General features: G+C 36.1%; 1 protein-coding gene across 1 annotated transcript; it reads left to right on the top strand.

Annotated features, from left to right (window-relative positions):
* Positions 1-9,549: 9,549 nt before the first annotated feature.
* Positions 9,550-16,868, top strand: LOTGIDRAFT_235796 (hypothetical protein; the record flags this gene model as incomplete). The annotated part of the gene is made up of 12 exons (XM_009065743.1): positions 9,550-9,601; positions 10,706-10,922; positions 11,151-11,243; positions 11,703-11,775; positions 12,025-12,175; positions 13,017-13,202; positions 13,901-14,097; positions 14,488-14,632; positions 14,808-14,977; positions 15,359-15,488; positions 15,757-15,934; positions 16,664-16,868. 12 exons carry the CDS (start codon positions 9,550-9,552, stop codon positions 16,866-16,868), a joined length of 1,797 nt encoding a protein of 598 aa, XP_009063991.1.
* Between the last annotated feature and the right edge of the window lie 1,737 nt (positions 16,869-18,605).

The raw sequence follows: 18,605 nt of genomic DNA, 5'->3' as shown, positions 1-18,605 counted from the left end.
CAAATCTAATAAGAGGTTGTACTCCCTTCCATCTTACAAAAAATTCAATATTAATTCTATTTTTAAAACTATTTCACTTGAATTCACTAGATCTTATCTTAAAGGTCATGGATTCGCCATTTTGATTTGAGTCTGGTATATTTAAGCAATAAACTGTTATCCTATGGCGGTTATGGTCGTATATCAGGACAAAGGTTGGCTGGAAAATTGAATAACTTTGCGTTAGAACATTTATGATTAATTTTCCAGCCAACCTTTGACCTGATATACGACCATAACCACCATAGGGTAACAGTTTATTGTTTATATTTACGTTTTCAAGACATTTTAATTTTGATACAAAGACTTTAGTATGAATTTAAGTAGGGCCTATTTCTTTACGTTTCAACGTTTGGGACAACCGACATGATTGTTTACATTGGAGACCGTCTATTTCATACAATGACGTCATTGGTTAAAATTACTACGCCTAATGTTTTGGTGATGAGGCAATGACGTTTATGGTGATATAAACACCACACAAATTTGTATTAGTCCAATGGAGAAAATTAATAGCTAATGTAAATATATGTAAATAGTCTTCAGAAGTACTAGAAATGTACCAAATCACATAATTCCTTTAAAAATATCTCAAGTTTCAAACGTAGATAATTCTGGACACACGTGGATTTGAAGGCTCAAATTTCGACAGTGAGCTGTGAACACTATTACTGATTGGCTTAGCTAAAAAATTCCTGTTTCTGAGACTAAGGTTTGATTGGTCAAAAAATGGCAAATCTACTCTTAGCTGAAATTGAGTTCTATCAGCTGGTAAAGAAATAATTGAAATGTTACATCACTGTTTCTCAAAACTTGGTTGTTTCAGTCGCTTCAAAAAAACACAAAAAAAGTGGACCCCAACTTTAAAACACGATCAAGGTTTCAATTAAATGATAAATTGAATTAAGCAGTCTGGCGACACTGTAACGTATCACACTTGTCAGTTAATAGCAGCCTAGCGCACTTCAATTATCTGTATCATAACGCTCAGGCAACACTATACCTCAAGTTGAAAGCTCATAATTCGATCTCCAGTCTGCTAGTTAATCAAATATACTGAAACACATGCTATACATAATCCTCATTGACCAATTTGCACTCCTGTTCACCGAGTTCCCCAGTATCATTAAAATTAGCCTACACTTTGTCCCATTTTACTTATAGCCACTTTAGTAAGGATCTATTGACAGCCCTCTTGAACGTTCATCAAATTAACCTTTTGACCTAACGCACTGACATGTGCTTTAACCAATCAAATTTCTACCCTTTCCAGCGCTGGCATTTTGTGGCTTGATGTTTATCAGGTTAGGTGAAAAGGTTAATTTGATGAACGTTCAAGAGGGATGTCGTTAGACCCAAACTAAAGTGGCTGTATGGTGTACTCTCTAGATTTTAATTTCAACCAATCAAATTCATCTAGATAATGAATATGTCGGGAGTATGGGTAAATCTTCTCTTATGAAAAAGGTTTGTTAAAATTTAACACATTAGGATGAGATATTAAGAAGTAATGAGAACTTCCAAATTTTAATAGATACAGTTAGATGGTATATACACCACCTGGTGCAAGGCTTTTGTCAAGTAACTGACTCATATACCCTTTAAAGGAACAGGTGAGTCATTTATGGGAGGTTTGATTTGAGTGTTGAATATATGTGAATAGTCTTCAGAAGTACTAGAAATGTATGAAAATCACATAATTCCTTTAAAAATATCTCAAACTAGGAATTTTACTCACTATTTCTATAGATGTCTTTTCTATATATCACAGTGTCTCAAGAAAAGACAAGTCATCATTTTAACATTCAAACATGGATAATTCTGGACATTATGGATTTGAAGGCTCAAATTTCGACAGTGAGTTGTGAACATTATTAGTGATTGACTTAGCTAAAAAATTTCCTGTTTCTGAGACTAAAGGTACGATCCCTTTAAAGATCAAAGTAAGCTCCACAATACTTTATCTTCGCTGTTCCATCATGCATGGCAAATCTGTAGAATCCAATATGTCTGCTTCTGATAGAAACCAGATGACTATTTCCAGTTTAACAGTTTTGGATTTGATTATATGAAAGAGATATATTCCGGAAATTGGCTTTTCCAGTCAGGCAACATTATCAAAGGAGATTTTGTTGCCTTGTAAATCAACTTAGTCGATACTTTGTTGAATTTTCCGCTTAATGGAGTAAAAAATGGTGTTTCGTTGTTTTAAAGAAAATGAAAACAGTAATTGCAATCCAAATAAAAAGAGTTTTACATCCTAAATGGACTAAAGGAGGTGAGGGAAATTTTGTCAGGACATTAGCCTCAGTAAATCCAAATGAAGTTGAGTCCTACTTTTCCGTACCCAACGGGGTCGACTCTGAGGATCCCCATTGGGGGTCATGCCATGGAGTTTGCAATGAGGGCAAAAGAAATGAAATGAATGGAGTTTTACGTCCTATTTTTCTGCACCATGTGGGATAATGAAGACGGGCAACGCCATGCAGTGTACAATGAAGGAAATTTTGCAGGGACAGCGGCATTAGCCTGCTCTTTTTCGATTTCCAACTGTCGAGGGATCTTTAACATGCACAGTCTGTAACACACTGGGCCTCGGTTTATTGTCCCATCTGAACAACTAGACGCTTTTTCCATGTCAGCCCCTCTTACCTACATCACTGACAGAGGGAAACCGGGTTGAAAAATCTGAAGGTATTATCTTGACCTATGCCGGGATTGAAACCTATACCTTCAGGTTTGCAAGCAAGCATCTAACACACTGAGCCACTGCGGCTCCCTCTGCAATAATGAAACAATTCAGTGTACTGAAATAATATTTACTTGTTTCATGTGAAATGATATTGAAATGATTGGCCGATTGAAAATCACATGACATGATGAATTCCTATTATCTCAGTCCTTACCACAAGGTTTACCTGCTAAAGTGAAGCACGTTAAAAATATGTAATAGAGTCACAAATATGATATAATTTGATTAAAATTCAATCATAAAATTGTGAAATAACATTTTATTTTCAGCCTTAAAAGATGTATTCCACTTTTTTACAAAGTGTTTTCATTTTCAAAAACCTCATAAATCATACCTGAAAATATTTCTAAAGTATGTTATTTATATCTATGTATCTTCTTGATCAAACTGAAGTTTTAAAAGGGTTAATTAAAAACTGAGAGTACTAATTGTTAATTAAGCAGTTTGACCTAGTTTCAGTGTTTGGTTTTATAATGGCTCGATATTATTAGTTAAAATCTTTAGAATACGTAGGAGATATATTTCTCTACAATTAGGCGTTTATTTTACTCAAATCTGTACAGTAGTTTTCTAACAGCTTTCAAAAAACATAACAAACTTAAAAACCTTACGTAATGTTTTTAAATATTTTTGGTGTTTAAAAATTAACGGCTAGATTGTTATTAGTTTAAACTTTTAGATACGTTAAAGGGTACATTTCTCTACATTTTGGTGTATAGTTTTCACAAATTTGAGCAAAAAAAAAATTTTCGGCCTACAAAAAAGCAGAATATTCCTTTAAGAGTGCTTTGAAGTGGTTCTATAATTGACTATGATGAAACGTAGTTGAACCTCATTCCAGATTGTTATTCTAAAAAGTGATACAGAGAACTGATAATTGAGTTTTAACAAATATTGAGATGAAAAAAAAAAGAAGTTAATCATCCAAGTTGTTAGAAAATCAAATTAAATAAGTTTTCGCAAAATTCTACAATAAATTCTTTGTTTTTTTGTCCATTAATTTTAATTTCACACAAACCACTTTTGATGTTTTTTCTCCATTTCTGACAACTTTTTCCCGCCATTATGTTATTTCCTTCTTTTTTCAAATTGGAATAAATTTCAGAATTTGTAAAATCAATTCTGAATAGACTCATGAAATGAAATTACAACTGCTCAAAGAATACGAGATGTCTTAATGTTCATCATAGAAGGTCAAGATGTGAATTTATCGCTCTCCAGCCATTTTGATTGGCAATCTTGCCTACTTAAATCACCGTTGTCGCTAAATTGTTCAGCGATTGGAAATATCAACAAAAGAAAGCCAATTTACACAACAAAAAGAAATTCAGCGGAGAAAATTGCGTGATAAATTTGAGACGGACGACCTTTATCTTGTTTTAATAAAGATACCATTATTTCAGTAACACAAACCGAGATGACATTTAGGACTTGATTGAGCAAGGCTATCATTTTAACAGGGGATATTTTAGACTTGATAGAGCAAGGCTATCATTTTAACAGGGGACATTTAGGACTTGATTGAGCAAGGCTATCATTTTAACAGGGGACATTTAGGACTTGATTGAGCTAGGCTATCATTTTTACAGGGGATATTTTAGACTTGATTGAGCAAGGCTATCATTTTAACAGGGGACATTTTAGACTTGATAGAGCAAGGCTATCATTTTAACAGGGGATATTTTAGACTTGATTGAGCAAGGCTATCATTTTAACAGGGGACATTTTAGACTTGATAGAGCAAGGCTATGATTGAGCAAGGCTAACATTTTAACAGGGGACATTTTGGACTTGATTGAGCAAGGCTATCATTTTAACAGGGGACATTTTGGACTTGATTGAGCAAGGCTATCATTTTAACAGGGGACATTTTGGACTTGATTGAGCAAGGCTATCATTTTAACAGGGGACATTTAGGACTTGATTGAGCAAGGCTATCATTTTAACAGGGGACATTTAGGACTTGATTGAGCAAGGCTATCATTTTAACAGGGGACATTTAGGACTTGATTGAGCAAGGCTATCATTTTAACAGGGGACATTTTGGACTTGATTGAGCAAGGCTATCATTTTAACAGGGGACATTTTGGACTTGATTGAGCAAGGCTATCATTTTAACAGGGGACATTTAGGACTTGATTGAGCAAGGCTATCATTTTAACAGGGGACATTTTGGACTTGATTGAGCAAGGCTATCATTTTAACAGGGGACATTTTGGACTTGATTGAGCAAGGCTATCATTTTAACAGGGGACATTTAGGACTTGATTGAGCAAGGCTATCATTTTAAGGCTATCATTTTAACAGGGGACATTTAGGACTTGATTGAGCAAGGCTATCATTTTAACAGGGGACATTTTGGACTTGATTGAGCAAGGCTAACATTTTAACAGGGGACATTTTGGACTTGATTGAGCAAGGCTAACATTTTAACAGGGGACATTTTGGACTTGATTGAGCAAGGCTATCATTTTAACAGGGGACATTTAGGACTTGATTGAGCAAGGCTATCATTTTAACAGGGGACATTTTAGACTTGATTGAGCAAGGCTATCATTTTAACAGGGGACATTTTAGACTTGATAGAGCAAGGCTATCATTTTAACAGGGGATATTTTGGACTTGATTGAGCTAGGCTATCATTTTAACAGGGGATATTTTGGACTTGATTGAGCAAGGCTATCATTTTAACAGGGGACATTTAGGACTTGATTGAGCAAGGCTATCATTTTAACAGGGGACATTTAGGACTTGATTGAGCAAGGCTATCATTTTAACAGGGGACATTTTGGACTTGATTGAGCAAGGCTATCATTTTAACAAGGCTATCATTTTAACAGGGGATATTTTGGACTTGATTGAGCTAGGCTATCATTTTAACAGGGGATATTTTGGACTTGATTGAGCTAGGCTATCATTTAACTTGAAAAATTGTTACTTGTAAAGTGACACAGATAGCTTATTATATTACAGATTTGAACCAAGTCAAGGACAATAACTCTTAAAAACTTTGACTGATGTTTTTAAAAGTCGAGAATACAAAAAACCCATTTGAATAATAATTCATTGAAAAGGCAACAATTTATGATTTTAAACAAGTCAAGGACAATAACTCTTCATAACTTTTATCAAAACCATTGACATCAAAGTAAAATAATACGATATGAAAGATAAAAATTCATTATTTTAAACAACAATAACTCTAAATCTATTTTGGATCAAAAAGCATTCACATCAAAATGAAACAATATGTAATTCAAACACGTCAAAGACAAGAACTTTTAGAATTCTTAATCAAAATCATGGACTTTAAAACCATAAAAAACCATCAAAGCATGAGGTGTTTCCTTTCAACCTTGTGTGTAACAGCATGAGTCTAAAACACAAATATCAAAATAATAGTGATAGTGAAATCTTCAATAGTGAAAACAAAAAAATAGGACACTAATGGTTATTATATAAATGGAACTCAAAAAAACATCACAGAAATGACAAAGTTAAAGGAATTGTAAAGAAGTTTTCTACATTTTTTATGTGTATCAGGAACACTGATGGCATCAATTTTCACCATTCTAATTTTCAATCAGACGTCTGTGGTTCCTGCAATTCCACAAAAACTAAGTGTTTGATGACGTCACTAATCGTAAAATATGATTCATCACTTAACACCCTTCGCAATTTGTGACGTCAAACACTCAATTGAGTGGAATTGCAGGAACCACAGACGTCTGATTGAAAATTGGAATGATGTAAATTGATGCTATCAGTGTCCCTGATATACATAAAAAATTAGAAAACCTTTTTACAATCCCTTTAACATCAGAATTTTTTTATACAATAGCTATTTAATTGACATATCACAAAAAATGACATTAAAGTTGACATGTTCATTAATCAAAATCAAAACACTATCAAATCAAATATTGACATTGCTCTGTGGGTCACACGAGATTTCCGACACAAAATGTCAAGCTATTACTAACTCTGTCTTATACCTTGACAACAATAGATACTTATCTTGTATCACAGAATGCAGCAGTTTGATATTGCATCTTCACAATATGTTAGCTATTAATAACTCTGTCTTATACCTTGACAACAATAGATACTTATCTTGTATCACGGATTGCAGTGTTTTATATAGCATTTTCACAATGTCAAGCTAGTACAAACTCTGTCTAATACCTTGACTGCAATAACCGCCTTTCTTGTTTAAACTCTGTTATATACCTTGACATCATAAACCACTTTTATTGTTTGAAAATAAGGCGATTTGACCAGATTTTGGCTACACTTAATTAAAAATGGGATTTGAGACATTTAATGAACTCACTGAACAAAAGTCTAAAGTCTACAACCTGAATATTCTACATAAGATGAATCTCAATTCAAACTCAATGTTTTGGGTATAAAAACCTTATCAGGACAGTTGCTTTGAAAACACGACTAAAGACGTATAGAGAAAATGAGAGAACTCACTGAACAGGAGCAAAAATTCAACAAAATGAATATTCTAAAGTATCAATTAAACTCTCAACATAACTCCAATGTTTCTGATATTACAACCTCATCAGGACAGTTGCTTTGAAAAATGAGTGCATTGGCAACAGAAATTTCCAACAGTACAAAGAAGTTTTATCTCCTGAGTACAAATTGCTTCAAGCTTATTTGGTTCTATCTTTTGATTTAAAAATCCAACAAATATCAAATTTAAATTGAAAATAGAATCAAAAAGGATTTCTATTAGCTGATAAATAGATGAGCCCATGTTTTAAGTTTTATTGCACAAAGTCTGTTAAAAGTTCTAGTGCCTGCAAGTTTCCTAGAACTAAGAATTGTAACTTAAAGGGACAGATGCGCCATTTTTTGTCCAATCATACTTTAGTCTTAGAAACGGAATTTTTTTTTAGTTAAGTCAATCAGTAATAGTGTTCACAGCTCAGTCGAAATTTGAGCCTTCAAATCCATGTGTGTCCAGAATTATCCGCGTTTGAAAGTTAAAATGGCGACTTGTCAATTTAAGATACTCTGTGATATATAGAAAAGACAACTATAGAAATAGTGAGTAAAATTCCTAGTTTGAGATATTTTTGTGATTTTTCGTACATTTCTAGTACTTCTGAAGACTATTTACATATATTCAAGACTAAAATCAACCTCCTATAAAGGAACATCTGTCCCCTTAAAAGGACTATAAAAAGGTTATTTTTTATGTATATCAGGGAAATTTTGGTTGGACAGTGGCATTAACCTGTACTTCTGAAGACTATTTACATATATTCAAAACTCAAATCAACTCTCCAAAATGGGGCACCTGTCCCTTTAATGCTAACTTGGAGGAGAAAGAACAAGCAATATGATACAAAACAATGTTTTTTTCTGTAAATAATGAATAAATATAGGTTTTTGTCTAGTGTATAGATAATACAATATAAGTATACTATAAATATACATATTGGCCCAGTTAATATAATGGTCTAGAATAAAGATAAGACAATAAGACAAATCTTATCTTTCTAATTCATTGACTTATTTTCTGGAATTATCTGCCATTTACAGGTCAATTTGCTTTATGGGTTAATTTCTATCAAAGGTCAGGGGTTTGAAAAGGAAGGTAACGCATTGGTGTGGGATTTTTTTTTTTGAGGGGGCTTGGGCAGTGGTTGGAGAGTGGAGAGGCTGTGATAACTAATTCATTGACTTATTTTTCTGGAATGATCCGCCATTTTCAGGTCATTCTGATTTTATTGTTAATTTCGTTGTCAAGGACTGTTCTTTCTGGTTTTTTTTTGTGTGTCACTTTTCTTACGTGGTTTATTTTTCATGGATGTTAGACAGGACCATGTCCTGGGCCTAATTCTGACCCATGTAAAATAAGAGTTTATGTTTGTTCCCATGGACTGAATGTTAGACAGGACCATTTCCTAGGCCTAATTCTGACCCATGTAAAATAAGAGTTTATGTTTGTTCCCATGGACTGAATGTTAGACAGGACCATGTCCTAGGCCTAATTCTGACCCATGTAAAATAAGAGTTTATGTTTGTTCCCATGGACTGAATGTTAGACAGGACCATGTCCTAGGCCTAATTCTGACCCATGTAAAATAAGAGTTTATGTTTGTTCCCATGGACTGAATGTTAGACAGGACCATGTCCTAGGCCTAATTCTGACCCATGTAAAATAAGAGTTTATGTTTGTTCCCATGGACTGAATGTTAGACAGGACCATGTCCTGGGCCTAATTCTGACCCATGTAAAATAAGAGTTTATGTTTGTTCCCATGGACTGAATGTTAGACAGGACCATGTCCTGGGCCTAATTCTGACCCATGTAAAATAAGAGTTTATCATTAAGTATTATAAAAAGTTGCCAGACCATGTCCTTGTCCCCAAACCATCCATAACTGAGGCTGGTGAAGATTCGCCCTCCTTTCAACCCACTGGGGGTGCCAGAATTTTGAGATTGGGGGTACAAATAGGGGGCAGAAAGACAGAGTCATTGGGGGCACAGGGCAAATTGGTAGAGTTTTTGGAGGGTGAAGTTCTCAAAAGAAAATTTTCGAAAATTTGAATTGATTTGGTGCATTCTGACACTATTCTGCGACATGCATTTTGGCAGTGTCCAATTCTTCTGCCCTTACTAGAGGATGGTCATGTTATGCAGTATGCAGTGAGGGAAATTTCTCCAAGCTAACTTGCTAAACTATATTCTACCCACCTTGTTCATCATCTTGGTTGGAAATTTTTCCCTATTTAAAGATGACTTCTTTGGCTTCATTTCTAAAAGAGAACCTCTGTGAATTTCATACAGGTACTAGAGATGTAACAGGCCCCATTTCAGATTTTGAGCTACAAATTTAGAAAAAAAAAAATTCAGTAGGCCTATTTCTGTAACAAGAAATTAATCTTATGGACTCTCAGTAATGGATGGAAACATTTGTTTTTTGGAGGGGTTGTGGTCGAGGCTTGGGAGCACTTTAATATTTTAGAATTTTTTCGATATTTTTGAAGAGAATTGGAATATCAGTCTCAAAAGACTACTGCTAGTCTTGGAATGTCTTTGTGTTGATAAAAATATAATATTTTGTCAGTTTACATGAAAAGAAACACATTTCTCTCCTAAAAATTTCAACCCAAAAAAGTCACAAATTTTGGCTGAAAATTGTCCTCTGTAAAAACAAATTTTGAAGACATAATGTGTGTTTATGTTTATATTTTTATCAAAGCAAAGACATTCTAAGATCTACCATTTTGAGGCTGTTATTCCAATTCTCAAAAAAATAATGGGAAAAATTCATAAAACTTTTTACTTTGCCCAGACAAAATCGAATCGGCCTACAAAAACGCCTCTGGTATAGTGAGGGAATCTTTTTTTTGACAATTTTTCAGCGTCTTTCCTCTCGAAATAATTATGAAAACAACTTTAAATTTTACTGACAATTGCCCAAAGTGGTGTCCACCCAATTTCCCGACCCCAAGAAAACCCGTAAAAGCAGTGACACTTACGTTTAAGGATAAAATCCAGTAAAAAAGTCACAAGAAAAGCGAAAAATGAGAAACCGGAATTAGCTGAAACCACGTGGATGTAAACAAATGCTGGCTGTCAATCACTCGAGATTTTGCACGTGACCATCAAGGGGCGGAGTCAAGAGTCTTCATCTACTGAATGAGTAGTCACCCCTGACAAAATAATTTACATATAGCTAACATTATTCCTGATTTTACGCTTGGTCGCAAGGATGTAGTTGTAGGACAATTTGTAGGAGACTATCCACAATTCAGCATTCATCCTGAACCTTAAGTGATTACTCACTGCATGACGCCCCTGTTCCTTGGTTGGACCTCATCTTGGCCCATAAACCCCTTTGACAGTTTATATTTTCCAGATCATAAAATTGCCCGATCTTCATTTCAGGCCCAATGATCCTGCAGTTGATTCTTTTGGTATGTCTGGTTCTTCCAAGGACTAACGGAAGCAGTGCCACAGTCCAAACCGCCACAGGCGAAGTGGTTGGTTATTCTACTGTTGTACCACCAGGCGTTGCTGAAGATGTTCTCACTCTTGGCAAGGCATCATCAGTAAACGTTTTTCTTGGTATACCATATGCGCAACCTCCTATCGGACAGCTCAGGTGAAGAGACAATTTTGTAGTTTAATAATTTGGCACATCCCTCAGGGGAGAATCGTTGCATGGCAGATTCCCAAAGTTTCCCTCAAAACATGTTGTCCGTGGGTAATGACACTTCTGTCTTTCGAATAGCGGATTCTCCTGAAGCAGATTTGAATCCTCATGGGACAGGTGCTCCAATCTTCCCAAAGTATCCTGTACATGAACATTCGCATATTTATCTATCCTCAGATTCGCCCGAACTGTACCAGTAACACCATGGAAAACCCTGAATGCCTCATCATTCGGTTCAGCGTGCCACCAAAACATAAACGTTCTAAAGGGGTAAGTTATCAACATCCCTTCAAAACTGAGGAATTAGGATCTTTAGATGGCTCTTCAACAGAATCTTCAGCAGGGTCTTCAGCAGGGTCTTCAGTAAGATCATCAATAGAATCTCCATTAATATCTTTAGAACGATCTTAATATGGATCTTCAACAAGAGATTCGCAAGAATCTTCAGTGGGATCTTCAACAAAGTCTTCAGTGGGATCTTCAATTGGGATCTTCAGTAATAGGATCTTCCACAAGATCTTCAACAAAATCTTCAGTAGGATCTTCATTTGGATCTGTGGGATCTTCAGTAGAATCTTCAACAGGATATTCAGTAGGACTCACAATTGGATCTCTAGAAGGATCTAAAAAGGACCTTCAGATGAAGTTTCAGCAGGATCTTCAACAAATCTCCAGTAGCATCTTCAGCAAGACCTGCAACAGGATCTTTAACATCTTTCCTTCTTCCAGATTTTATAAAGAAACTATCGAGCTGAACGAGTTTAGTGAAGACTGTTTGTATCTTAATATATTTACACCACAGGTGAGAAGCAGACCACATTTTACCATGTCGCATTCCTAACAACCAATGAAGACATCTTTTAAAGGACGAGGCAAAATCCTGGACTAAGATAAAATTGTCTTTTTATTTAAAGTAATGCGGCAATTTAATTGGTTTAAAAAGCTTGATTTAAAATCGATTCTAATGATTGGCGAGGTCCTCCCCCCTCCCGACACATTCGTCAACCGAAGATCAATCGAAGGTCCAGTATCCTTGCTTTTTGTCTTGCAGTTCGGCAACAATGCCACGAGTAAACTTCCCGTTATGGTGTGGATCCACGGTGGGGGATATCAATACGGATCAACTAATCTACGTGATGGACGGGTCTTGGCTACCAATGGAGTCGTTGTGGTGGGGATTAACTATAGAGTCGGCGTTATGGGTAATGTAAAGTAGTGTCATTTTGGCTTATCCGGGATGACTTTTAGACCCATTTCATATCCACCTCATTACGAATAATACTGGTACTAGAACCAATTCCTTTAATACTTGCCAATTGATTTTAGATTTCCTGGAAATCAATAATCCTCTAATCCTAGCCAGACAATATCATGGAACCAGCAGGAATCAGCTCTGTGATTTAATTCCTGAAATCTTCTTAGACAAAGACTCCTGGGTGGTGGGGGATATCAGCTGACAGTCAGAATTGGTAGTACACTAAGATAGCCTTTAAAGGAACACTACCACTTAGAATGGTGGTGGGGAAAATCATCTGGACATTGCCTTTAAAGGGATGGAGGTGTCTACTGTTCATTTCACTTTGTGATATAACCATTAACGTGGTAACTTGATTGTTGAAATTGGGAAGAGTATGCTGTAGACTGATGCTGCAAAAGCTTGTCTTAGACAGTCCCGTCGCCAGGAATCAATTGGTGCTGGGGCTCAGATTTTGTACTCAGAAAATAAAGGCCCAGAGAACTCATTTCTGAGGATTTTAATCTGCCAAAATAAGTATCAAAATCTATATCTGTACAAAGACACTGTAAATGAATCAATCTCTGCTGAACTGAAGAAGGTTTAGCTGGGGCATAATTCTCATTTGCTGGGGACCAACCTCCACGGACCCCACCCTAACGTCAGAATGTCTATCTCATTGTTCCAGGCAGGTTAACATTAAATTCACCTTATTGTACACTACCTTAATAGTGAATCATCTTCACGGAAGAAAAGCTTAAAACTCGACCCTCAAGGACGTTGTCGCTGATGACGATACTTTATTTAAGGTTATTTGTCCACTGATGATGACGTAGCTCCCGGAAATCTTGGTATGTTGGATCAGATAGAAGCCTTGAAATGGATCCAGAAGAATATCGAGAAATTTGGTGGAGATCCTACCAAGGTGACAATATTTGGACAAAGTTCAGGTGGAGCTACGGTCACAATGCACATGTTTTCTCCGCTAACCAAAGGTAAAAATCCAACTTAATCCATCCGCAAATCTAAAAACCAGTGCCAACCATGTGGACACTCCAAAAGGGAAACCGACTAACAAACCCAATTGCAAAGTGTGTAATAAATGGCCCGTAGCCAGACTTGATTGTTCGGAGGGACAAGTAATATATCTGGAGGGGCAAGTAATATATCTGGAGGGACAAGTAATATATCTGGAGGGACAAGTAATATATCTGGAGGGACAAGTAATAGATCTGGAGGGGCAAGTAATATATCCGGAGGGACAAGTAATATATCTGGAGGGGCAAGTAATATATCTGTTGGGGCAAGTAACATATATCTGGTGGGACAAGTAATATATCTGGAAGTGCAAGTAATATACCTGGAAGGGTAAGTAATATATCTGGAGCCTTTCCAAGGGGCAAGTAATATATCTGGATGGGCACGTAATATATCTGGAGCCTTTCCAAGGGGCAAGTAATATATCTGGATGGGCAAGTAATATATCTGGAGCCCCTCCGAGATGCAAGTAATATACCTATAGGGGCAAACGGGTATGGTGTTAAGTTGCAGTAATGAAATGGGTCGGTTGTCAGAATTTTTCAGAGGGGCAATCCAATTTTTTGAAGGACATCCCCAAGAACCCACCCCCGGGAGCTATGGACCTCCCCAAGATCATCAACAGTTTCCATTTCTGATGAGGTCTCTGTTCTAGGTCTGTTCCATGGTGTTATAGCTGAAAGTGGAGTAGCCACAGATACGTTCGCAATTTACCGTCCACCATACCATCTGTTGGATACTACTAGGTCGCTAGCCAAGGAAGTTGGATGTACTGTCAATTCCACTCGAGACATGGTGTCCTGTCTAAGGACCAAGCCAGCACAGTTATTGGCTGGCACAAGCATCTCGGAGGTACGTTCAATACGATCCACTTTGATACATGGTCTGCCACGGGTAAACTCTCTTTTGAGACCGGGCGAAGAAGCTACTGATGTCACCAAGAGCATCAAGCACGTTAAGGATTTGCGTCTTCTGCAGCTTCCAGTCTTCATAGAATCAAACCACTTTGAATCATTGAACGGGTTTTGGGTAGGCAATGCACTAATTGCTTAAATCTTTAGGAGTGTCAAGCGTAAGGTCTTTTTTCCTTGTGCGTCCATGATTGTGGTCTTCATGGGATCAAAGCGATTTTGAATAATTGATAAGATGGGTAGAAAATTGCAGATCAGTCATTGAAATGGTTCCTGAAATCATCAGAAGCATCCAGAGCAGCAGTGAACCCCCTATCCTTTTTATATCCAGAGGCCTCCGATGTCTGCACCATGGGTACCAAGGGTAGATGGGTATTATATCAAGGATCTACCAGAGAATTTGCTGGCGAAAGGACAAATCCACCAATTGCCACTGATAGCTGGTAGTGTCACGTGTGAAACTTGCTCAGATTATGGTAAGCATTGATGCTGTTGACACTTCAATATATCTTCCTTCTAGAAGCCTTTGGGATCCATGCTTAGATATTTACATACAGTTCGAAATTGAAGATGGAGTCCTTTGGGAAAGTAGAAATCACTTCAAAAATAAAAAGAACGTTTGATACTATTAATACGATTTCAATCTTTTAGAATTTATAAAAGGCATTGAGAAGGGATTGACCAAGGTCCAGTTTGAGAAAGAGTTTAGAGTGTTCACAACCAGATTTGGAGTTAAAGCGACCCAGATGTATGAAGCACTGGTCTGCCAATACTATCCCAGAGCTAATGATCTAAAAGGAAACTGGAAAAGACTGAATGAGGTAGGGGATGGTCCGCCCTGTCAAGAATGTGGGTCTATTGTACAGAATATTGGACTTCACACGGACGAAATGGAAAAGTGCAAAGTTGGTTTCGCATACTTATGACAGCACTGACAATCAAGCTTACCACGATCCTGTACCGTCCGAGCGCATTACGATCTCATTCAGTTGACTTCAGTTAATTGGTCATATGAAAAGTACCAACGGCACAACCCATCGAGCTGATGAACTTAACGAGCACATTATGATCTTAATCAACATAGCTCACTTTTCATTCGACTCCTCTTCAGTTCATTATTTAATACGCAAGGGCCAATCGGCACCACCCATCTGGTGTACCATCATCTTCCCAAATTACCACCTTGATCTGTTTTGCTTCAGTTTATGGGTTACTATGAATATATTGCTGGTATATACAGAATGGTGGATAGCTATGTAAAGAAGAACCCTAACATCTGGTTGTACAGCTATAATTATAGATCATTGGTTGACAACTCTCCGGACTTCATGCGTGAGTTCTTCAATGTCTCTTCGTGGTCTATCCGCCTTAAAGTCTTCAGCACATAAATCTGGTAGGGTTCCTCACAATGTAAACCTTTGGGAATGGAAGCAAAATGACAGAGACTCTCGCTATCCAATAGCGTTATATTAGCTTCTTGAACATTACTTCTTACACATGCTTCAGTTCTTTAGTGTCTCTTCGTGCTCTAGTTTTGATCTTCAGATTTTCCTCTTACAAAGCTAGTAAAGACCTCTTGCTTGAATCTCTTCTCTTGTAGAATCTTACCACTCCATGGAGTTACAATACGTGTTTGGCCAACCATTTCTTGAAGGATTTGGACGACCTTACCTCACCCAATTTAAGAAATTCAATCCAGAAAGTTTCAATTGGACGGCAGACGATAAACAGCATTCCCGCCAAATGATGAAAATATGGTCAGGATTTGCCAAAACTCTGTAAGTAAACTAATCTTTACGGGTAATGGGCAATGATATACTCTGGTGAAACAACCTGGCTCTAATCTAGTGGCACAACTACCATGGGGACTCGTGGAACAATGAACCAGGTCCATGAGAGAGGGGCCCCAACACAATGAAGTCCACGGCCACCCTTGAGCCACTGCTCCAATTTCAATTTCCTAAAGGATAATGTCACTAGTTGATCCGGCTCTCGTGAAAAGGTGGTCTGTTGAAATAAAAGAAAAACAATCATGTAGTTCATCAAGTGTTCCAGAGCTTTGGATACAGTTTTGGACTAACATGAATCTTCGCACCCGAGATCTTTGGCTACAGAGACTAAGCTATGTGGATGGTGTTACCAATTGACAAAATTCGGAACTGATGGTGCTCAAAACTGATGCAAAGTATGCTTGGGGTCATAAGCTATCAAAGCAATAAACCAAAATTGTGTAAGTTTGGAACCATCCAAAGCATTTTCCATATGCAAAAACCAATCTCGAAAACTTTACTAGAGATGATTTTGGTGTTCCAGTCATCTGATTGGTCAATCGCTGCAATTGATTATAAATTTAGTTTTATTATCCAATCAGACTACTGTATTTCTAAAAAACTGGATTAAGTCTTCGTCAAGTTTTTGAGAATAAGGTCCCTGGATTAAAGAGTTAGCCAGAGTTACTTGAACGAGTATTGGCAACAGAAGCTTTATATAACGTCTGTTCTTTACAGGAACCCTGACTCAACAGGAACATCATGGCCAAAGTATGACTTACAACAGAAGACTTATTTACGGCTGGACAAAACCAACACCATCAAACATGACCAAGCTCCAGTGGAATTGGAATTTTGGAATGACTTTGTACCGAAAGTTTTAGCTGGTACAGCAAACCCGTCTGATTGTCCTGTTAGGAAACATTCTGGTATCATTGGATAACATCTCATCCACTTAAAAATAGACACTTTTGGACACCCTTCAACGGAATATAGTCACTTAATAATTTTGGAAAATCTGAAGTCAAGTTTGTCTGCAATTAAATAAAATGTCAATGGCATCCATAGTATGCCACCTATTAATTTTGAAAATCTGAAGTCAAGTTTGTCTGCAATTAAATAAAATATCAATGATATCCATAAAATGCCACCTGCTAATTTTGAAAATCTGAAGTCAAGTTTGTCTGCAATTCAATAAAATGTCAATGGCATCCATAGTATGTATGTTACATAATCTTTAAAGTATGGATCCATTAATCGATCATTACTTATTTAATTGTATGTCAGATTTTCAATTTAAAAGTGATACGGGTAAGAAAACAAAATAGATGATTATATACCTCAGGGATTAAAAAAAACAAGAATTATATATGTTTAAAGATGGGTTCCCTTATTTTCATTTCTGGAAAAATACCAGTTTGTTTCACATGTCCATAATAAATTCATAATTAGCTAAATAAGAAGAGAATAATCAGCAGAATTCCAATGAGTGACCGATCAAGAAAGGTCAAAAAGTTTTTTTTTTTACATTTATAATCAAATAGTTTGCTTAATTTGACACTAAAAAAATAAGGAAACCCATCTTTAAGCTCTAAAACCCCTTTTGGATACATTTTGAGAAGGGTGGTCAAGCCTCATTACAAATTCTGTCTCCCATTGCTCAACAATATATTACTTTTTGTTTATTTTGTGAAATTTTGATTTTTCAATAATAGAGATGATTGTAATTTTTGTTTTATGAACTACACAGTGTGATTTTCAATATTGAAAATTAGAATGAAGTAAATTGATGCTATCAGTGTCCACGATACACATAAAAAATTTAGAGAACCTCTTTACAATCCCTTTAACAAGAACCACAGACGTCTGATTGAAAATTAGAATGATGTAAATTGATGCTATCAGTGTCCACGATACACATAAAAAATTTAGAGAACCTCTTTACAATCCCTTTAACAAGAACCACAGACGTCTGATTGAAAATTGGAACGATGTAAATTGATGCTATCAGTGTCCCTGATACACATAAAAAATTTAGAAAACCTCTTTACAATCTCTTTAACAAGAACCACAGACGTCTGATTGAAAATTAGAATGGTGTAAATTGATGCTATCAGTGTCCCTGATACACATAAAAAATTTAGAAAACTTCTTTACAATCCCTTTAACAAGAACCACAGACGTCTGATTGAAAATTGGAATGGTGTAAATTGATGCTATCAGTGTCCCTGATACACATAAAAAATTTAGAAAACTTCTTTACAATCCCTTTAACAAGAACCACAGACGTCTGATTGAAAATTGGAATGGTGTAAATTGATGCTATCAGTGTCCCTGATACACATAAAAAATTTAGAAAACCTCTTTACAATTACAAGTAAACAAATAAAAGAAAAACAATATATAAATTAAAGTATTATTTGTTGTCAATAACAATATCAACAATATTATTTACAATCTATATAAACAAACAAACAAACAAACAAACAATCATATACAAATTACTAAGAGTCTAACTTCATCAATCTGTTTATGTTGATGTTTTTAAAAAATCTCCTTAGATGTCCTTAATATTTTAATCAACTATATCTTAACTATCTATAAAAGGGAAAATAAACCCTTTTTAAATTTCTTAAAGAGATTGTAAAGAGGTTTTTCTAAATTTTTTATGTGTATCAGG

This window comes from Lottia gigantea, assembly GCF_000327385.1.
Source record: "Lottia gigantea unplaced genomic scaffold LOTGIsca_70, whole genome shotgun sequence".
Classification (NCBI taxonomy): Eukaryota; Metazoa; Mollusca; class Gastropoda; family Lottiidae; genus Lottia; species Lottia gigantea.
Note: the sequence above shows the minus strand (reverse complement) of the source record. Positions and strands in the feature narration are given on the sequence as shown.